The sequence below is a fragment of the Ochlerotatus camptorhynchus genome, unplaced genomic scaffold (genome assembly GCF_037179485.1).
Source record: "Ochlerotatus camptorhynchus isolate MF236.1 unplaced genomic scaffold, CSIRO-AGI_Acam_v1.1 ptg000242l, whole genome shotgun sequence".
Classification (NCBI taxonomy): domain Eukaryota; kingdom Metazoa; phylum Arthropoda; class Insecta; order Diptera; family Culicidae; genus Ochlerotatus; species Ochlerotatus camptorhynchus.
Genome location: NW_027040732.1, coordinates 406,975 through 430,974, shown reverse-complemented (window position 1 = coordinate 430,974; position 24,000 = coordinate 406,975). Strand labels below are relative to the sequence as shown.

Genomic DNA, 24,000 nt, shown 5'->3' with positions numbered 1-24,000 from the left:
CCGAGATGCCGCAAATAAGCTGGGTGTATCGTCTACAACCGTGCATTGAGCCAAAAAACGAGCCGGACTATCGACTTACAAGAAGGTAGTGACTCCAAATCGCGATGATAGACAAAATACGACGGCCAAGGCGCGATCCCGGAGGCTGTACACGACGATGCTGACGAAGTTTGACTGCGTGGTAATGGACGACGAAACCTACGTCAAAGCCGACTACAAGCAGCTTCCGGGACAGGAGTTTTATACGGCAAAAGGAAGGGGAAAGGTAGCAGATGTTTTCAAGCACATGAAACTGTCAAAGTTCGCAAAGAAATATCTGGTTTGGCAAGCCATCTGTACCTGTGGCTTGAAAAGCAGCATTTTCATAGCTTCCGGGACTGTCAACCAAGAAATTTACGTGAAAGAGTGTTTGAATAAACGTCTGCTGCCTTTCCTGAAGAAACACGGCTGTTCCGTACTGTTTTGGCCGGATTTGGCATCTTGCCATTACGGTAAAAAGGCCATGGAGTGGTACGCCGCCAACAACGTGCAGGTGGTTCCCAAGGACAAGAACCCTCCCAACACGCCAGAGCTCCGCCCAATTGAGAAATACTGGGCTATTGTCAAGCGGAACCTAAAGAAGACCAAAAAAACTGCTAAGGGCGAGCAGCAGTTCAAGGCAAACTGGCTTTCTGCGGCGAAGAAGGTGGACAAGGTGGCTGTACAAAATCTGATGGCAGGGGTCAAGCGTAAGGCCCGGCAATTCGGATTTGGAAAAGCGGAAGCCTAACTGAATATTTTTCCTGAATTTTATACTAATTGGACTTGAAAAAGAAATTTAATTTGATTTTTTAAATAAACGATTTCACCGATTTACACGCGTTTTCCCTTGACCAAATTTTGACCGATCACCCTTTAATAAAGCAAGGGTTATGATTGATTAGATGAATTAGAGATTTAAAAAAAATTATTAAATTAGACCAATGAGATACCATAATCATCAAATGAACTTAAATAAGAAACTTCAGACAGTCTATTAACATTAAGTAGATTAACAAAAAAAAAATAGGATGCGGGGGGGGGGCACTTAGGGAGGCAACTAACCATTAAAGTTGTAGAATAAATCTTCCTATGAAGTCTTGAACTTCAATAAGAAAACGCAAGCAAACCAATAGTGATAGGGACGACTCGAACAGAAGTAGGGCATTTGCAGCTTCGAATGCGCTACTTACTCACACACATACAAGTAAGGAACAATCATCTTGTCCAACAATAGGCTATAGAAGTGAGTTGCAGTCGGGATCTTATGTGATGAGGAGTTGACCTTAAAGTAATTTAAATGTAAAACTATTCTACTTAAATTATATCTATCCACCATAAATCTAGATCTTAGCCTAATTGTTGCCTAATTGTTGAAATTCAATTTCGGAGACTAAATGTAAGTAATTGTTAAATTCGTTATAACTCATGTAATCTAAAAATAAATAACCCTTTCAGCTTTGAGCTTACTTGCACCACAAAAAGCGAGATTAACAAGGAGAGGAAAAGTTTAGGAAATAAGTAAAAGTAGAGGTATGAGACAATCAATAACTTTTAATCTTTTGTAGGTATTGTTTTCCCCTGAGTTTAAGATGAAATTTAGATGAATCTACAGCTGTTCTTAATAACGCTTTGAAAACGTGTACCAATCAACTAGTTGAGCAAAAGTTTGTATCTTTGAAAAACTTGAACAGCTGGTATAATTTGGATCTTTTCCGTCTTAAACAGAAAAGAGACAAATGGTACAAAAAGTTTTGAAGATCAAATAATGACAATCATTGGAATAGGTACACAATCGCGCGTAATAAGTATTCGATTAAGAAAACTCGTTGTGAATATGTTCAGAGGAAGATTGATCAGCATCAAAACAACAGCAAAGAGTTATGGAAAATTTTGAAATCTCTAAGTTATTCTTAGTAATTGAAAACCGCAGTCCATAACTTTTAATAGCACATTATAACAGTCAGAGCAAGTAATTGCAGCTAAGTTTAATGCATATTTCGTAGACAGCGTTTCATTGATTAATCAATCCATTGAATTGGTCGATGAACCCGACGAAATAAAACAGCCAGTTAATAGTAGTTGTAGATTTGAAGTTTTTCACCCCATCACATTAGATGAACTTAGAGTTATTTGTTTTTCATTAGGAAAATCGGCTGGAGTAGATAATGTTAATGCTAGAGTTATTCAAGATTGCTGTCATGTCATTGGTCACATCTTGCTGGACCTTATTAATGAATCATTGCAAACTGGACATGTGCCACAAATTTGGAAGGAATCCTTGGTGGTTCCTATTCAAAAAGTTGCTGGAACGATTAAAGCCGAAGAGTTTCGTCCCATCAACATGTTGCACACATTAGAGAAAATGTTAGAACTTGTTGTTAAAGGCCAGCTGTTGGAGTATTTAAATAGTAATAATTTGTTGATACCAGAACAATCGGGTTATCGGGAAGATCATTCTTGTGAAAACGCGTTGAATTTGGTATAAGCGAAGTGGAAAAATAACTTGGAGTGTAAAGATACGATTGTTGCTGTTTTTTTTTTGGATTTTAAACGCGCTTTTGAAATAATTTCTAGGCCCTTATTGTTAAGATCAATCAAGCGCTTTGGAAATACGAGTACTGCATATACATGGTTTGAAAGCTATTTGTCTGACAGAACTCAACGAACTGTTTTTAATGATTCTGTTTCCAGTCCCGTGAGGAATAACCTTGGAGTGCCCCAGGGAAGTGTATTAGGGCCCCTGTTATTTATTATGTATATTGATGACTTGCGACGTGTTTTACGATTTTGTGATATTAATTTTTTTGCAGATGATACTGTGTTATTCAATGCATCTAAGGATTTAGATGATGCCGTTTTACACTTGAATGAAGATTTGGGTTCTCTAAGTAGATTGTTGAAGTATAAGCAGTTGAAATTGAATACAAGTAAAACTAAATTAATGGTAATTTCGCGGAAAAGAGTAAATGAGAACGTCTCTGTTGTAATTGATGATGAGACTATTGATCGCGTTCGCGAGATTAAATATCTTGGCGTGATTATTGATGACAAACTTAAGTTCAACTCTCACATTGACAATGTCATCAAGAAAATTGCCCAGAAGTATGGAATTCTATGTCGACTGAAAAATACAGCTATACAAATCAATCATCTCTCCTCACCTAGACTTTTGCCCTTCCATTTTATTTCTGGCCAATGCAACACAAATATCGAGATTACAGCGCTTGCAGAATAAAATAATGCGTTTGATTTTGAGATGTAATAGATTCACTTCCTCAACTTTGATGCTAGACGCCTTACAATGGTTGTCGGTGAAGCAAAGAATTGTATATTTGACTATGGTGTTCATTTTTAAAGTAGTTAACGGTTTGCTGCCTCGATATTTGTGTGATCGAATTGAAAAAGGAAGTGACTTTCATAGGTTTAATACTAGAAACGCAGTGGAAATAAGAACACCACATTTCTTGACTTGTGCTTCACAGAATTCATTATATTATGAAGGAATAAATGGTTTCAATTCGATGCCTAGACATATCAAACGTTCAGCAACACTTACAGAATTTAAAAGACACTGCATTTCACACGTTTAAACTGTCTTTTGAACAGTTATCCAGTGTTTTTTTTTATGAATTGACAAATCATGTATCTTGACGAAGTTATCTCTAACGGATTATTTTATATGGATAGCTGTCATAACGACTTTTTTAATAATTATTGTAGCTCTGCAAAAACTTTTTCTGTTCGCCACGAGGGTAATGATGGATTTTTAATATTTGATTTAATAGTAGATTAATTAAAAAAAAAGTCTACAAAGGTTTGAGCCTCGTGCGCGTATTACGGATATAGAGGACTGAATTTAACATTTGATAAAAAAAAAAAATGCAATTTTGAAGCTTATTTGAAAGATACCTTGAGTTAGTAGTAAGTTTTCTGGCAAATGTTGGGGGTTCGTGAGCATTCCTGACATTGCTGAAAATTATGATAGCATCAGATTGCGGGGTTACTAGTGTAATAGAATGCTTTGTTGATTGTTCATTAACTCTTGATTGCTTGTAATACTTATGAATATTTTAGGTGGACAAAAAGGCGAACTAAGAGGTGGACGCCTGAGCTTTTCCACATTTATATTGCTGTGAAGCAACTGTAAACTCTAGGAATTTATATCTGTAACTGAAACTAGTTCGATTTTGTTTGCTAAGCTGGTTAAAATGTCATATTTAATTATCTTAAAGATAAATCGTCCAGCTCAAACCTTTTTAGGGATAATAGGTGGAAACAATACACACGAAATCCAGTGTTCAAGCTGCCAACATAAGCTAGTCCTTCTGCTGTATTGTCAAAGATAGAAGCAAAATTTATTCAAATGCGTCAAGTCTTGAAAACTTAGCTGTCACGCAGTTCCAGCTTGATACCCAATAAAAAAAAATTGCTTTTGCCATGTCAGTTTCTTACCAAATGAGTTCAAATTTTTTAAGGCTAATCAGGACACGATTTGGAACCACATGAGAATTGTAAAGCGAGAATTAAACATTTTGCATCAGTCTACTGCCCACCTGTTCGTATCTTTGAGACGATTATTAAGCATCCACAAGAGCTTATAATTCACCCACTCAATCCAAGCTAATATTCATTTCACATTTTATGAGCCACTCCTCAGTCCCACCGCACTCGTTTCAAGCCGATCCAACATCATCCATTTCCCGACGATCGAATAAATATAAAACCAGCCCTTGACGCAAACCACCTTCACCGCCGCAACACCACGTGGGCCAAACAATGGAGCCCTCTATTTATCGAATTAAATTGAAGCAAAATATCCATTAAATTTCAAGCACCCACAAAAGTGCTTACCGGATTGTCTCTGTGCGTTCTGTTGGTTCGTTTGTTTGTTTGTTTATTCGTTTGTTCGTATGCCAACTCCAACAGGATGACACACCCACGAGACAGACAGACAGACGCGCGTCCGTTCGTCGGTCCACCAGCGTCGGTGCGACAGCGGATCTCGGAAGCACTTTGGCGCAATTTACACCATTGTCGTTGGTGACAACACTCAGCGCCCTACCCTGCTCAATAGGTGCCGTTGATGTGCGTGGTTACGTTACGTCTTACTTCGAGATGGCATTCAAGATGTGACATTTATAAAGTGATGAATACCTTGAAAGTCCCCTTTTGCAGCTGTTTGGCTGAAGCGCGTTGACATCCAGGGAGGTCCTTATTGGTCCTTGATGAGGTCAATTTTTGTGCAGTTTCTCGTTGAACGGCTGGCAGATTTTGAATTTTAAATCAGAACAATGCTCTTGCTTTCCGGAAGGGCAAGTATGGTTTTAGCAGACATTGAACTGTCCTTATTGTTATCAGCGTGATAGAAACTCAAAATGTCCTTTTTTGTATGCTTTAGAAAATGGTAATACAAACAGCTGGAGGCTTTCGTGAAGACGAAACATCTGTGTTTGAATACAGTGCGGTCAATGTCATTCATGGGCTCAAACAATTTCTTAATTATGTTTTGCAGGCTCATTAAGAGGAAGAAGATCTTAGACTCTACTTAGATGAATAACCACCACCAACTAACAAGTAACTGTTACAATCCACGTTTAGCAACAGCTGACGCGCCGAAGCATCTAGCACTCGCATCTCTGCTACCCTTACTAATTGAATCAAATCAAATTCATTGAAGATTAAAATCTCCTGATAGGCCTGAACGCACATTAATCCAACCGTGCGAGATTTCATTCATTTTTTTACCTCTGATCTGTTCCTTACTTTGCTAGATATGGGTACTTGCCAAAATTCCACTCTCCGAGCAACCTAGTCAGAACGAAATCCTGGATACAATATACGACTTTCTCGATGGCACAGGGGGAGGGTAAAAATCCTCCGAAACAAAGCAGAGATAGGATACAGTTTGTCTGTGTGTGTGTGTTTTTTTTTCTCCGATCCGGATGACCCTCATTGAGCTCTTGGCATTGGCGTCGACGTCCTCGTCGTCGTAGTCATCGGCGTTAGTCGTGTTAATAAAGCGTGAATGATTTCAACGATGATGATAGGAGCGATTATCTGGGTGCAGGAATAATTGTTCGCTTGCGAAAAAAAAAGTAGATAGCACTCGAATCAAATAGAACAGGAGGATACAGCGGGAAACAACAAAGCTCTATGAGTGGAATCGGATGCTCCGAACGAGAGGAACACAATAGGTGTAGGGGAATGGAATAGAGAAGAGCTCTCCGTGTGTGCGCCGCACCCAGGGCCAATCATGTGGGAAAGCTAATTACCGATGAGAGGCACTTGAATTATGATACAGAACCTGAATTTGCTGCAAGTGGTTTTCAACGGTCTGGCATATGTAACAAACGAAACAATTACCGACAAGTAGGCCGTTGGTATCCACCGAAAAATGTCAGAATATCCTGTCGTGTCCCATTTCCGTTCCACTGATTTGATTCAGCCGTTAAAGGATGAACAACCGGACACGGTACATTTCAAGGGGTCGTTCAAGCCTCGTCGCTTCAAGTCCAACCCGGATCTGGTGGCTTTGAAGGCCGTTGAGCAGAACCGCTTCGATCGGATTCCATCGCCTCCGGTTTGCGGTCCGGAAGTGATGTTGATGCACCGAAAGTTGAACAAAATCAATCCGCGGCTTCGTAGAGTCGGTAAGTACGAGGCTTTAAATCACGGAAAAAATTGATAAACTGACTGAGAGCTTTCAGAAAATACCTGCCTGTTCGTCCGGCCACGCTCGTTGGATGGCAAAGATTGCAATGCCAAAGGAGCGGCTAAAAGTCAACCGATTAATGAAACCGCTGAGATAGAGCGACTTTGCCAGGGATTCTCCAGTCAAATGTCGGTGATGAAGTAAAATTAGCATTAGTTGCTATGATCAAATCTGTCCGGAAACCGAGCCATGCTTCATACATTTCTAGTCAACCATGACTGATTGAGGTACTCATGTAAAACACTGACTATCAATGCTATTTGAGGGAAATGCTGGCGAAATTATACGAACATTGCTTTTAATATTTCTCACGTAGCATGTCAAAGGGGCGTATCCTTATTAATCGATTCACTTCATGGAATTAATCTTTGGCTTACAATAAACACACACGCCTACAACTGTAGGATAATGTATGCAGGTTAAGTGGATCGAAAGCATTGTAATGCATTTTCAGCAACAATATTACTGAAAGGAGAAAATCTATGAAAAGATACAAAAATCAGATGCAGTCCATCTCTTCGTTGGGGTTCATTTGAATTTTTCATTCGATAATCAAAATCCATAAGACTACAAGTGCATTCCATTTTGCTTCAATTAATATTGTTATTAAGTTTAACGATTATTTTGTCAATAGTATTTCATTGACTAACTAACCCATTGAGATGGTCGATGAACCTGACGAAATAATACAGTCGATTAATTGAAGATTTTACACAATTACATTAGACGAACTTAGAGATATTTGATTTTCATTAGGGAAATCAGATTGAGTAGATAATTAAGCCTACCAAGGTAACAATTTAATACTTTGTGTTTATTCCACTTCTCGCGCGAATCGAGATGACCATTCTCGTTTCCTTCTCGCGTGACAATTCTCACTCTATTCCGACTGTCGACTCGCACGACGCGAGATGTTCATTTTGCATCGAGAGGAAGGATGAATCGCACGCGAAGTGCTGTTCATTTCAAGAAACATCAAACTGAAAGAGTTCATCGCGGAAGCTATGATAAGGACGTATGCAGTATTTTCTGATAAAACAGTAATTTGATTTTGGTATAAATATTAGTTTTTTCAATAAATAAAATCATAGATATGGATAAAAACAATAGAGCACACGTTTTTATATCATTTGAGAATTATAGCTTAAAGTTCTAAGTAACTTTCTGTGCCATTTCGATAGCACCACCGGTTATGTAATTTGGTCCTTTTTTGAGAGAAGTTTGTTGTTTTTAATTCGAAGATCTGTTTTTTGTGATCAACCAATCGTAGTCAAACCCGGTGTTTAGTGGAAAGTTTTTCCGACTGGTTGAGTTTTCTGCTTTTTTTGGCTTTCTTGACCTGGAGAAAGAAATTGAAAATCCGCGATACAGCGGGATTGGAGCCGAGAAGCCAAGATCGAAACCGCTCAACGGTATTCGACTCTCGAAAAGGGAAGCTAAGCGTTGCGACGGGATAAGTGCCTATGAATGATACAATGAATAAAATAATCTCAGACGAAACACCTTAAATTAACCTGGAGTATTTTTGAAGTCCATATTGCCTTCTTTCTTGTTTGTTGAATTTTTTATTTTTCTAATTCATCACTAGGTTTTATCAATGATCCACTTCTTCACCTAAGTGTGCAGCTCATCCAGAATGTTTTCACTTGTTTTTATAATGGCACCGCCAACATCTGAAATATTCACCGCGCGAACCTCAAGTCCTTCGACGAACAATCTCTTCCCGGCGGGGATTTAAGTCAGCGTGTTTTAAATCGCAGCCCGAGTCTCCCCTCCTGCCGTTGAGTCCACGCAATGTGGACCAATCTCATCGACCAGGAGAAGAAGGGTATAGCCATCGCCAACAACTCGACTTCCGATAGGAAGCCGGTTTTACCCTTCTTACAGATAAGGGTATTCATATCAAGTGCCAGGTGATAGGTATTGTAGTCCTCCTATCGAACGCTAATGAATATCTTAGGAATTCCGAGATCCGGAGATAAAACAATATCTGACAAAATTTGAATTATTCGTACAAAACCGCATATCTCCTAAACAAAACAGTTGCCAAACGAAAGGTATTTAAATCCCACAGTACTTTAGCTGGGATTATCTGAAGTTGGATCAGACATTCTTGAGTTATGACCGCGAATGATTTGGAAATGCCTGGTTATGGGTACAAAACATCATATATTATCAACAACTGAACCGTGTTTGACAAAACAACCGCCAAACGAATGGAATTGAAGTCCCACTGTACTCTATTTAAAAATATTTGGAGTTAGTTCAGAAGTTCTGAAGTTATGACCTGAATAAAGTCTGGGTTTGTTAGTTCATTGGTACAAAATCACATATCTTCTCAACTACCGAACCAAATTTGACAAAACAACCGCATCCTTTCGTTAGGCAGTATCTTAGCTGGGAATATCTGGAATTGGTACAAAACAAGATATTTTCTCAACAACTAAACTAAAATTGACAAAACAATTGCCAAACGAAAGGTATTGATACTCTACAGTACCTGAACAACTGTAACAAATTGGACAAAACAACTGCCAAACGAAAGGTCCTGGGACCTTATAATTTTTTTTCTTGAATGTCATAAGAAATTGACTGGTGTCGAAGTTATCATCAGAACCACTGATCCAAATTTGACATACCAACCACCAATCGAAAGGTTTTGGAGTCCAACAAATCTCTAATTAAGAAAATCTGAGATTGGTTCACACTATCTGAAGTTATAAGTTATAAACGTTTTTTTTTAATATTAACGATGAATGATATCTGACATAAGAGTCGTTCAGAATATTCTCACTACGGAGCGCTAGAATACATGTGAAATTCCCGCATGTGATATATACGTGCAATTATCGCATATACAATAGCTCGAGATCCTGAGCAGATAGAAAGCTACTGTTTTCGGCAAACTTGTTCATTGGGTCAAGACTTTTTGGCTGGTGCACAGTAGCCCAGAATTTTCTCACCACGTGGCGCTAGTAAACTTGTACAATTCTCACGTATGCTATAGCTCGTGATTCTGAACAGGTAGAAAATTACTGTCTTCGAAAAAGTTGTTCATGAAGTCAATGTCTATTGCTTGGTGCACAATAGTTCAGAATTTTCACACTAAGTGGCGTTAGTATACACGCAAAATTCTAGCATGTAAAATATCTCGAGATTCTGTTCAGATAGATTTCGCTAGTGGACAGTAGTTCAAAATTTTCTCACTATGTAGCGCTAGAATACACGTGAAATTCTCGCATGTGGTTTGTTTCGAGATCCTGACCAGATAGAAAGTTTCTATCTTCGCAAAGTTGAGAATTTCCTAAGCGGCGCTAGTATACACGTGAAATTTTCACATGTAAAATATCACGAGATCCTGACCTATGTTCGGCAAAGTTGTTCAGGGAGCCAAAGCCTTTTGGCTGGTGGACAGAAATTCATTTTGTATACACGTGCAATTCTCGCATTAGATATATTTCCAGACCTGCTAAACTGTCATCGGTAAAGTTGTCCAGGAGATCAAAACTTTTTCGTTGGTCGACAGTACAGAATTTTCTCACTATGCGGCGCTAGGATATACGTAAAATCTTCGCATATATAATATCTCGAGATCCTGAACAGCTAGAAATTTACTGTAGTTGGCAAAGCTGTTGAGGAGATAAAGATCTTTTGGCGGGCAATTCTCGCATATCAAATATCATAAAATAAAAATACAATTTACATCAGCCTAAGTAGGATAAGCCAAATATATTCTGGAATTCTTTTATTGGTGAAGATTTTCATGCAGATTTGTGGATACATAAATTGAGGTGAGTCGTTCCACTTGTATACCTTTGATAAATTAGTGGTAACACGTATCTCAGATAGAAAACATTATCTTAAAAGATCAATATCGTTGAAACTTCCACCAAATGAATGTTTAGAGTCTCCCTTTCATTTAAGGCTAATTTCAAAATGTCTTATTGAGGGGTCAGAACAAAAAAAAATCCTTGTATTAACGTGTCACGGACAACGAGACTAGCTCAGAGAGTGAGGCATTTTTGCTCAGTTGAATGGAGAAATTTATAAAACTGTACACTCCCGATCATAAGCGTAAGGACATGCCCTAAAAACGTCAAATGTTCGTTCTTTTTAGAACATTTTAAAGATTTTAAATGGAAATACGAAGGGGCAAATTGCTCAATATGATTTTCAAATTTTGTATACCAAAGCTTCACCCAAAGTTACACTATTTTTCGAAATTTACTCTTAAGAATAATGATTGATTTTCTCAGAATTGACTTGGAAAAAAAATTGAAACTAAAAGTAGTAGTAGAACCCTTATACCATTTATACCATTCAAATAACCTAAGGAGATCAAAAATTGGACGTAACATTAGAGAGCTTTGAACAAAACACATTTGCATGTTCACCATCCGGAAGAACTTTGCTGCATGTACAACTTTGACGATGACAGTTACTTCCTGACCTTATGCTATAGCATAAACAAATATTTTACATGCACACTAGCGCCGCATACCGAAAATATTCTGAACTATTTACTGTTTACCAGCAAAAAAGCTTTGATCTCATAAACAACTTTGTCGAAGACAGTAATTTTCTAGCTGTTCTGGATCTCGAGCTGTAGCATATATGAGGATTGCACGTGTATACTAGCACAGCGCAGTGAGAAAATTCTGAACTACTGTTCACCAGCCAAAAAACCTTGACCTCCTGAACAACTTTGCCGAGGACAGTAACTTTCTATTTGGTCAGGATCTCGAGATATGTTATACGTGAAAATTTCACGTGTATACTAGCGTCGCGTAGTGAGAAAATTCTCAAAAATTGTGCCCAAAAAATAGGCTTTAACCTCCTGAACAACTTTGTTCAAGGCAATAACTTTCTATCTGGTCAGGATCTCGATATATTCTATGTTGTAATCAATGAAGTCAAATCTCACGTTGTATGGCCACAGTTTACGCGGTTTCCATTTACATTTTCCCTATTATCCTTATTTTAGGTGTTTACTGTATTCAAAGTTTAGCTTCTTTAAATCAAAACAAGTTTTTTGAGGAATACTCGTTGGTTTCAGAACGATTGGTAACTCAGCAACAGAATGGCAATGGAAAACTCATGTGTGTTGTACAAAGTGCAACAGGGCGAGTAACGGAGGGTTAAGAAGCATAAGATACGTGTTTCGGAACCCAAGACAACTATTCGTTCTATGGAACCGTGGTCATACCTTTCATTTGGTGGGTGTTTCATCTCCACACACACACACGCACACACACACACACACACACACACACACACACACACACACACACACACACACACACACACACACACACACACACACACACACACACACACACACACACACACACACACACACACACACACACACACACACACACACACACACACACACACACACACACACACACACACACACACACACACACACACACACACACACACACACACACACACACACACACACACACACACACACACACACACACACACACACACACACGCACACACACACCCACACAGACACACACACACACACACACACACACACACACACACACACACACACACACACACACACACAAAACTTACCGTTTCACTTCCATTTTCACGCTTTTCAAACGTTCTCGATTGCTTCTGACGTATCGACAACACTCGCATGAAAACGTTATTCCGATACGAGTTTTGTCGATATACATCGACTATGGGAATACACCGAAAGTTCATCGGAGTTCATTCGTATCGACAATTGTCGCTCTATTCGACAACGGGAATTGGGTGACATAAACGAGTCGACTCGGTACGCGTCACGCGAGAAGCGGAATAAACACACTTAACAAGTGTTCTTTCAACGATCTTAATTCAGCCTTAGTTTGAATAATTGTTGTACATAGGTTATGTTACGCGAAAGCAGCTTGAGCAACAACTACTACAAAAAAAAAAAAGAGTTTTGCTACAAGACTCCGAAGAGTGATACTCTGCCTATAATCCCATATCAGTCCCGGTTGGAAAAAAATAGGCATTGAGAAAATGGCATTCGAAGTTACGAAGCGCAATTCTCATGTAAATATTTGAAAAATCGTAGGAAATTTATTGATTTTTTTTTCAAGTTAAAATCTGTCACAATGAAGCATGCATTTTCTGTTATATCAGCGAAAAATATGGCAATTCGAAAATCAGAACCTTAACTTGAACTATGGACGATTGAATTTCAGGATGGGACTGATATGCGATTACTTTGCTTGATGGGACAAACTCACTCAATGTTATTTTCATATTTTTCACGATCAAAGTCCATAGTTTTATAACATAATATGAAAGTAGATGCCAATTGATAGTGGATAGCGTTGTTATCTCAAAATTGACGAAAATCTATATGGAACTGATATGCGATTAAAGGCAGTACTGCCGATTGTAAGTAGGTCGACGGCATTTTAGGCTACGTTAACCTTTGTTCAGCTTTTAAACATCTAAATCTAGTCATGTTAAGCAGCCAAAAGTTCAACATTAATATAAATTATAAGCTTCTTAAAGCATTAAGTCCTTAACATCGGTCTAATATGAAGTCTTATGCCGTAACTTAAGTAATAATTCAGCTGCAGTCAATATTTCTGAAAATTGTAAAACTCACCATTTTAACATAAAAACATTCTAGGTACGGTCTACTATACTCAAATTGGGTCTATAAATGGATGCAACTTGGTCCCATCGAAGATGAAACTCGATCTACAAATGTTCGGCATGTTAAATCGCGCTTCTTCTTCACTCCTTATCATTCAAAAGTAACCACATTGCTGACGTCACTTTCGCTTCTCGCGTAAGAACTGATGAGTGTGCAAGAGATAGTGTTTTCTTTCCGGTTGATCCAGATAACATAAATCACGAAGCTTTTAGAATAAACATATAAGCCAAATAGATCATCTCACGATCATACATATAACAAATTGTCAAGCCGAACAATGCACTGGCTCTTAAGTAACATTGAAATATCCTCTTTGTAGATTTTCCGAGAAACACGCTATAAGCCTTTTTTAAGTAAAATAATTACAGTTAGTTTCACGATTAATTACCCTATTACAAGCGTCGGATAATTTTTGATTTAATTTTTTTTAAGTAAAAATTTCAGCTTTAATTACGCGTAACATAAATTAATTACATTTACTTCAATATACTAATTAATTAAGTACAACAATTAATTAAGTACGCTACCGATGATCCGGCCACACCGGCTGCCTGAAGAGAGAACATCGAGGAGGAGTGTTAGATATAACAGGTGGGGGCGATGTTTCTATCAACGCCGTCACTGCACCCCAATGCTGCCAACGTCAAGGTAACGATCACTTTCCGGCATATTCAGGCTGCATATGCGGCGAAGCAATGCCACCCTCGACGTCATCGATGTCTTCTCGTGGAAAGCCTTCAGCTGGTTCCACGCTTCTAATGCAGTCGTAGCATTACGCACGAGATTAAGCTGGCTGTCTTTCACATACAGCACAATGGTAGCCAGCGCTTTCTCGTCTGCCTTCGACCAGGCCGCAGTTATCGGCACGGGTGCTGTTCCCACTATGGAACTCCACAAATCGACGCGCTTCAAACACATTTCCATGCGCGTCTTCCACACAGAAAAGTTTTGGTTGTGAGGGGGGCAAATAGAAATTTCTCACTCATTTCTGCTTCGATCGATCAACGCACAAAGCACACAACGAGACAAAAAAACTACCGAGTCGAGTCCAACCAAATTTCTCCCGGCCTCACACACACCAACACCGAAGGCAAACCGTTCGAGTCACCACCGAAATGACACGCACACTTTTGCAATTCAACGCGTGCTGCCACACAACCCGAGCCACCACAGCACCGAAAAAACTGTACCCACGCCGAACCGTCTCACGCACTAATGCCTTTCAGGAAACATTCACAGTCCCGGAATCACTTTTCTCCTTGTTCTGCATCTTCATGGCCTTTTCGCCAACATCCGCCGAACGCTCACGGCGACGCTGGTGCTCGTCGATCAGTTTCTGCTTAACAAGCTCCAAAGTCTGATCAGCATCTGGTCTACTTTCAAGGGCTGTAACCAGACTGCCATACGACTCCGGCAAGCTCCGATAAGTGTTTGGTTGTCCTGCGTTCGTCCACATCCCGGACGTTAAACGTTCCAAGCTAGACAGTAAAGACCAGAAGCTGATTTTCGTGGGTTACTGCAGTGATAGGAAGGCTTACAGGTTCTTGAACACCGAGACAGATACAATCACCATTAGTCGTGATGCTCGGTTTGTGGAGATTCAGGAGGAGCCACCAAAGCCTGGTGGGCTGCCTCCAACGGAAGAACTTGTTGAAGTCGAGATCACGAGCAACGGGAGTCAGCAGCAAGAAAATATGTGTCAAGTCCTGGACAGTCTCAAAGCGAGGACGAATCGGAAGATTACACGGATGCCGAGCAGGAACAGCCCGATCAAACGGATGCGCCAGTGCAAGATGGTCAAAAGCGGAGCACCCGAGGCGTGCTGCCAAGGCGGTTCGCCGACTATGAAGTCAACGCAGCCATGTTGGTGCAGGAGGAGCCAGTGTCGTACGAAGAAGCCATATCCGGTCCGGAGCAAGAGTTGTGGAAGGCCGCGATGACGGAAGAATACCAGTCGCTGATGGAGAATCGAACGTGGATACTCGTTGAGCTACCTGCTGGTCGTGCTCCTATAAGCTGCAAGTGGGTATATAAGAAGAAGCATGACAGCGTGGGCAACGTGTCTCGGTTCAAAGCGCGACTTGTAGCAAGAGGGTTTTCGCAGAAGTTCGGAGTCGATTATGATGCCGTTTTCGCTCTGGTGGCAACTCAGACGACTTTGCGGAATCTCCTAACGCTTGCTGGACAGAAGTAGATGTCAGTTCATCACCTGGACGTCAAGTCTGCTTATCTACACCCAACCGGTGGATGTAAGATTCGCTTACAATTATGTGGGACTCATCATCAGAGGATGTAAGTGGAGACCGCATGAACCGAGGATGCGATATACCTAGCTGCGGTCCGATGTAAGAAAATTGGAGACCGAAAAATGTGGAGTTGTATTAGTGAGTGAAATTAGTTATGTCAAAAAAAAAATAGAAAAAAAGGTTGCCGACTGGACTCGAACCACGGACGTTGCGACTATCAGATCTGTGCTTTCTCCACTGCTCTCTCCAAGCCTAAAGGTAAGCCTAAAAGCAAACATGAAGCGCTCATTTTCTCGCATGCTCGACTTCGTATGCTTTTTCTGCTGGAGAGATTCGAGATAAGTGTGTGCGTCGTTCTACAATGTTCTACAATGTACGTCGTTCTACAAGCTTACTGGTATAGTCGAAAGCGTAGATGGAACACGAAATAAAAAAAAGACAAAAAACCATTACATCGCCTGCATGGTCAATTTCTAACATTCGTTGCGATGTTCATGAACAGAGGATGATAGGAAACGGAACTAACATTCATTGTAATAGATTTTTGGTTTGCGTGTACACGGCAAGCTGAAAGAGGAAGTGTACATGCAGCAGCCTAAGGGATTTGTAGTTACAAAGAAAGAGAAACTGGTCTGCAGACTCGAGCGCAGCCTGTACGGCCTAAAGCAGGCGGCGCGTGTGTGGAACTTTACTATCAGTTCGATGCTGAAAGAGCTTGGTTTCTCGCAATCGGGATCAGATCCGTGCCTGTACGTGAAGGCGTTGCCGGACGGCGGAGTCGTGTACCTCGTTATCTATGTTGACGACATGGTAGTCGCGAACACAACTCAGAAGGAGATCAAGCGATTCGAAGCTGAATTGCAGAAGAAGATTTCTTTGACTTCGCTGGGAGAGGTTAACCAGTTCCTTGGAGTTCGAGTGTCAAGAGACCGTGAAGGGTACTTCTGTTTGGACCAGAACGTTTTCATCCAGGTGCTTGCGCAGCGTTTCGGTCTGCAGAGCGCGAAAGGCTCGAGTATTCCGCTCGATCCTGGGTATTACCGCAGTCGGGTAGGCAGCCCGAAGCTGGACACGAACCAGCACTACCACAGCCTGGTAGGTGCGCTGTTATATGTTGCAGTGAATACAAGGCCGGACATCGCCGCAAGTGTTTCGATCCTGAGCAGGCAGGTTAGCAACCCAACGGAGATCGACTGGGTCGAACTGAAACGCGTTGTACGATACCTGTTGAAGACTGCCGACTACAAGCTGAAACTGTCAGCTGCGAACGATGAACCATTAACTCTCATTGGCTACTGTGAGGCAGACTGGAGTGGTGATCCTTCGGACCGCAAGTCAAATTCGGGATACATGTTCCAGTTGGGAAGAGCTACGATTTGCTGGGCAAGCCGCAAGCAAACAAGCGTGTCTTTGTCTAGCATGGAGGCCGAGTATATGGCACTGTCGGAAGCATGTCGAGAGTTGGTTTTGCTCCGGCAGCTTCTTGAAGAGATTGGGGAACCCCAACGTGAACCAACTGTAGTACTGGAGGACAACCGCAGCTGCATTGATTTTGTGGAAACAGATCGCAAGTCCAGACGCTCGAAGCACATAGATACTAGGATGCACTACACCAAAGATCTAGATGATCTCATGTTACCTCGCATGTTACTTTTGAGCGTATTTCACTTTTGTTCATAAAACAGTACTTCTCTGGGTAGACATTGGAATGAAAATAGAAAAACATATAATTTGTTCTGGGTTTGTATAAAAACAACATCAAGCTCAACTGTCCCATGTTGAAAGTCTACGCATAACTGTCCCACACAGATTTTCTTGACAGAATCTATCATTAACGAATCGATTATTGAAAAATTATGAAACAGGATTTATATGATCAAAAGAAATGGTATGAACCATTTTAGGAAGTGGAAGTTTTATTTTATGTTGATTAATATTAAGAGAAACGGGATTTCATATCAAACACCAGGTTATAATTTCAAACAATGCATTATAAGCCACTCGCAACTCTCTACACTCTTCATTAGGAAAATCGGCTTGAGTAGGTACAAAGGGTTGACAATACCGAAATTCTACGTTGCCCGCCTTATTCTCCGAATCAAATTCGAGTTTGAATAGAGATGATTGTATTGGACATCGACCAAAACTAGAATAAAGGCAGTTAGAAATGCCCTTCAAGAAATATCAAGCTCGCAAAAATGACTGAAACAAGCAATAAGTTTATACAAGAAAACCTTCATCACGCAAAAGCAGCTTCAGCTATTCTCAGCAAAACATTTATCAAAGGCAAACTGGATGTAGCCTTACTTCAAGAGCCTTGGACTCATAAAAGCAGGATCTTAGGAATGCCTACACAATCGTGTACGTTAATATATGACAACATTAAGCTCACGCCAACAGCTGCAATTCTTGTAAATATTAATGCCAAAATTACACCAATTACAGAATTCATCAACAGAGATATTGCTGCAGTTCCACTAGAGGTGCCATGACCAAAAGGAAAAAAGATGCTCTACGTGGCATCCGCATATTTTCCTGGCGATATTGAAGATGCACCTCCTCCAGAAGTTTTTCAGCGTTCGTCTCTCACTGCAGAAGCCAAAATAAGGCTTTTATCATCGGATGTGTTGCAAACGCTCCCCAATAAACAATTCATAGTCAAAAATAAGCATACATATTGAATAAATGCTGTATATCAGTGTACAGTGCTGAATAAAAATGGATGTCGAATTATGTGCTGAAAAACCTCATTGAGAACGATAGATGCGCCTTTATTCCGTTGTTTGCTCTAATCTGATTAATTTACTAGTTAAAAGCTATATAAACGTTGACTGTCTTCCTGATTCCACACCAAAAGTTTAACTGAATAATTGTTATTTGCACATAAATTAACGCTTTTATTCGACTGACTGTTTTCAATTGTTTTAATAACATGCTTTATTAGACGTCTTATCAATGTTTTCTAGCTCCATTATTAGATTTCATTGCATTACATGACAATATTGCTGTGTAAAGGTGAAAACAGTCAGCAAAATAGCTATGCGTCCACTATGCGTCCATGTTTTAATTGCATGCTTTATAAATGCTTTATAAACGACGTATTAGATTCACTATTTCACAACACTGGTTCAGTCGAACAACAATACAAAATCAGTAGAGTAGTGGTTGCCGTTTCCACGTTCCAAGTAGAAGGTCGCGAGTTCAATCCCAAGCTCAACCCTTTTTTGTGTTCTAAATCGTAATCATCGATCACATCACTCACGACAACAAATTCGTTGATTTAGTTTTATAAATAACCCAGCATCCTTTCCTTGGAAAGTAGAGAGGTGCAGAGGTAGAATTGGTCTCATGTAAAACAACGATGAATGAATTAATAATTCCCATTGGACCTTGGGAGATGGGATCGGGAGTGCTGATAGGTATTTAGTTTCAAGCAAGCTTTTATTGAATATTGAGCAGCCCATACACGAAACGAAAATCAATTATTTTATTCATGTGTTTCACTTATACAGTTTTGCCAAAACATCAGCCTTATACATTCCATTAGACAAACCACATAGGTCCTATAAGAATGCATAAAAGGTATGTGTAACCGCTTATACATATCATTTGACACATGATCTTCATTAACTTTTTGCAAGGCGTCTGCTATTTAGTTGACTTATACATTTTATGAATAATCAGTAATAGAAATTTGCCAAAAGGTATAAGGAGATTTCTATCCGTGTATGATGTATTCTAGGATAGCTCAGATGGCAAGCCAAGCGGCTGGTGATAGGAAGGTACATGGTTCGGAACCCATGCAACGGACATGTAAATGTATGTAATAAGTTTTCTAGCATTTGTGTGGTGCGTGCCTCGTCAGAAATAATGGAAACACAATCACTTAAGGAAAGACACACTCCGTCTGTCTCTACCGTTTTTTATTTTCAGGTTAATTTTCCTGCAGTTGAATAATCGTTTAATAAATGTATAATAGTGTATAATTTGAACGTTAGTTCACATGATAATCATCGCTATCTCTAAGTAAGAAGATGTCTAATAAACGCTGAATAAAAAAAAATTGATCGAATAAGCTCTGTTACAACTCAAGGAAGTCGAATAAAAGCTTTTCAGCATACCTTAAACTCTCCAGATTTGTGTGAACAAAGCATGAACAGAAGTTTTTATTAAAATTATCACAAGTATTATTAAGTATACAGTTGAATAAAATCGTCAAGAAGTCGTTTCTTCAATAGGCGATTGTTCTCACCCCAGCAGGCCTGGGTTCAATCCCAGTCGGCGCCGCCGGGATGTTCTGAGGCATAACATCTCTGATCACGCCTTCCTTCGGAAGGGAAGTAAAGCCGTCCCCGATTCATGAGTTGATGGGTTGATAGGTAGGGTCCAGGTGTGGGAGCTACCTCTCTGGCGTCGGTAGCATTGGTGCTCAGCACGGAAAACAAGATCGACGGAAAAACAAATCAAGGAAAAAAAAATAGGCGATTGTTTGTTGGGTCACGATATGGAGCAGCTCCGGAATCAACAAAAGGGGTGAGTATCTATTTGATTTCATTTCACAACATGATATTGACATATCTAACAAGTGGAACTTCCCGACATTTGTTAATGCGATAAGCGAAGAAGCTTTGGACTTTACGCTTTGTAGTTCAATACTTTCTGATCGAATAGTAAATTGGCATGTTTCAGACGAAATTTCTTTACCTGATTATAAAAAAATATGTTTAAATTTAAGGCTAATGATATACTGAAGGATTTTTATAACAATCCTCGTAGAACAAATTGGGAACTAATAATAATCTAACATTGCTAAACTGCGATTAGAAATAAGATTCAAATGCCTAGAAGAAGAACATGACAGTTACGTTCATGAATGAAAAGTGTGTTTTCAACAAATAAAGGTTCAACGTTTATTTTTCTTTATTAGGCCGGAACAAACCTCAAGCTTTTCTTTTGTCACAATTTCCGAGCTAAAACTAATCTTTTCAAAATTGTTTTAAAAATTTTAGAAGTGAGACCAAGTTAGAAACGATTCAGGAAATTCCTAATTGAGGTGACATTTTTCAAAGCAAATTCAAAACTGGGTTGAATAAGTCTTCAGCATTTTTCTAACTGAGTCTAAACCTTTTTGTTATGTTATTTAATCTTTTTGAAAGTTGTCAAAGCTTTCTTGAAGTGATCCAACACATCCCGAATCTAAGCTTTAATGAATTGGTTTCGAATTTTCTGGAGTAAGGCCACATTAGCTGATTTAATATCTTTTTTAAATGAATCCAAGGTTTCCTGCATAGTTTCAACTTTTTCCGAACTGAATCCAAACTTGTCAGGACGGGTTTGACATTTTCCTAAGTGAGCCCCAGATTTTTTGTTAACTGCTTTGGCATTTGTTAAGGACACAATCTTGTTTAGCTTTCCTAAAAGGGTAGAGAGTTTTCCGAAGGGAATCGACATTTTTTTAGCTTAAATTATCAAACGGAGTCCAACCTTTTCTGAAGTAGATCAATACCATCCTTAGGGAGTCCAAACGTTTCTGTGGAGTGATTAAATTTTATTTAATGTTAGTCTGAGCTTTCCTGAAGTGATTTCTAACTTTTAACATAGATTCCGCTCCCCTTGACTGTTAGGCTGAGATTTTAAAGGCCTTCGTTTGTTCATACCTGATGGAAGATTTTTTTTTTAAGCAAGCACAATTGTTGAGAAAACAGGGTTTACATCCACAAAAGTATGTATTTTTTATAGAAATTTGGATTTCTTGATCAGCCAAGTTGGATTTTGGCTCCATCCTTTCAAAAACAGGCTTGGGTTTTATAGAATAGACCTTTGTGAGTTCATACGTGAAGGTAGATTTTTTTGAAGCCAGGTTGAATTTCGGTGCTGTCGTTTGAAATTTGTGCTATGATTTTATTGAATGGAACTTGCTGAATCCGTACGTGAAGGACTAACCTGGTTAATATTCACAAAAGTAGGTATTTCCATAGAAATTTGATTTTTCTGTTTTGCCGAACTAAATTTTGGCTCCTATCTGTGAAAAGTAGGATAGAATAGAATTTGCTTAATCCATACTTGAGAGTTTAATTTCTCAATTTTTGAGAAAACCGAGTTTAAATTCCTAAAGTACGAATTTTCATAGAAACTTTGATTTTCTGTTCTGCCAAGTTGAATTTCGGGTCCGATATTTGAAAATAGACCTGGATTTTATAGAATGGATCTTGCTGAATCCATACGGCAGGGTTGAATTTTTGAATTATTGTGCAAACCAAGTTTAAATTTACAAAAAAAAACGTATTTTGTTGGAAGTTTGGGTTTCCTGTTCAGCCAAGTTGAATTTCGGCGCCTTCCTTTGAAAATAGTCGTAGATGTTATAAAATTGCTGAATCCATACGTAATTTCATAGAAATTTGGTTTTTCAGTTCTGCCAAATTGCATTTCGGCTCATATTTTTGAATTTTTTTCCTTGATTTTATTTTCCATCGATCTTGTTTTCCGTGCTGGGCACCAATGCTACTGACGCCAGGGAGACAGCTTCCACACCTGGACCCTACCTATTGACCCATCAACGCATGAACTAAGGACCAAGGGCTTTACTTCCGGGAGGATCAGAAATGTTATGTCCAGAACATCCTGGCGGTGCCGTCTGGGATTGAACCCAGGCCTGCTGGGGTGAGAGGTAATCACACTTACTACTACACCACCGGCGCCGCTGATCTTTGAAAAATAAGCTTGTATTTGATTGAATTGACCTTCCTGAATCCATACGTGACGGTTGAACCGGGTTTGTAATTCGAAAAGTATATTTTTAGAAATTTGGGTTTCCTTTTAAGCTATGTTGGATTTTGATACCGTCCTATGAAAGTATATAAGTACGTATTTTTGTTGAAAAATGGTTTTTATGTTCAGCCAAGAAGGATTTTGGCACCTTTCTCTGAATTCATTTAGATTTTATAAAACACGCGCAATTGTTGAGAAAAATGAGTTTAAATACACAAAGTAGGTATTTTCATATCAATTTGGGTTTCCTGTTCTACCATGTTACATTTAAATAAGGAGGGACTATCGAAAACAGAACGTTTTTTATAAGAACTATTAAGTTTGTGGTATTCCGCTTGATGGTTTACCCGAAATTTATCAAACCCCAAAAATCGCACTTATCCGAGTGTTACACATAATAAAGTCAACATTTGTGGCTTCTGTTATGCATTATTGTCAAAAATCACGGCTTTAAAGAAGTATAAAGCCTTCGCTTTATAAGAAGTAATTTTTTTTTAATCTTTATTTTAGAGATTCTTAGCCTTAGGCTAGTTCATCTTTTAAATAAGAAGTAATGTAAGTGCTTGAAATATACGGTTTAGAAGTGATGTTAAACGAATTTTGAATGTTTTTGTGGATAATTTTTTATTCCCTCTCCCCTCGACTGGTGCGAGCACCGAGTGAGAAAAGAAAATATGTGATTTGTTCTGGGCTTACTATAAAAAAAAAGAATTCTTGCTCGTGAGATAGTATCTAAAAAATATATATAATTAAGGGTATTATTCAAGCAGTAGCTGTCATCCACAACTGAAATTTTATATACATGCTAATCTATCTGATTTCATTGTACTTCTTAAGCACAACGTGTTGGCTGTATCCCATGGGAACGTATTTTTCACAGATGTAAATAAATGGGCTAGTTATGATTTCATATAATGAGAATCCTGCCCAGAACATGTGAAAAATAACTTAAAAATATTATGGTTCCATGGAATTCAAGAAAAAATAAAAATAAATTAATTAACATTGATTTTCCACCAGAAAAGCTCAAAAGTACCATTCACTCATCTGGTCATATATCAAAAATTATTTGTCCAAATTTTTTGTCTTTGGAAACACATCTAGTAGAAGAGTTTTCCAAAGTGTGGTCAAAATTTGAGCGCACAATATTAAGAAATGTAAAATCTCGCCCATGTTGTAAATAGGCTTTTTTTTTACAATTTGGATAGCTGCTGGTAATCAGCCTGTTTACTGTAGTTATTATAATAAAAACAAAATTTGGGTCACCTATGTGAATCTAAATTTGAAAAACCTTTAAATTGACGTTCTAAGATCATGAATAGCTTATTTGTTTGGGGAGTAATCTCTTTTGAAGGATGAACTTTTTAAATATCTCGAAATCCAGGGCTGTAGCCGAGAGGAATCTACACTGAAAATAAAATTTCGTTTATACAACGAAATCGCTCGTTTGTTCTACGAATTTATTCGTTGTTTTCTGCAACGAAATGGATTTGTACATTGTATGAAGCTAGTTTCGTTAGATCTGACATACTCGCTATCGCTACACCCAACCAGCGGTCCACAAGTGTTGG

General features: G+C 39.0%; 1 protein-coding gene across 1 annotated transcript; it reads left to right on the top strand.

The window, feature by feature from the left end:
• Positions 1-6,405: 6,405 nt before the first annotated feature.
• On the top strand, positions 6,406-6,878 carry LOC135704463 (uncharacterized). Its single transcript, XM_065225941.1, has 2 exons — positions 6,406-6,671; positions 6,729-6,878. The coding sequence occupies exons 1-2, from the start codon at positions 6,416-6,418 to the stop codon at positions 6,875-6,877; spliced, it is 405 nt and encodes a 134-aa protein (XP_065082013.1). The 5' UTR covers positions 6,406-6,415; the 3' UTR covers position 6,878.
• The last annotated feature ends 17,122 nt before the right edge of the window (positions 6,879-24,000 follow it).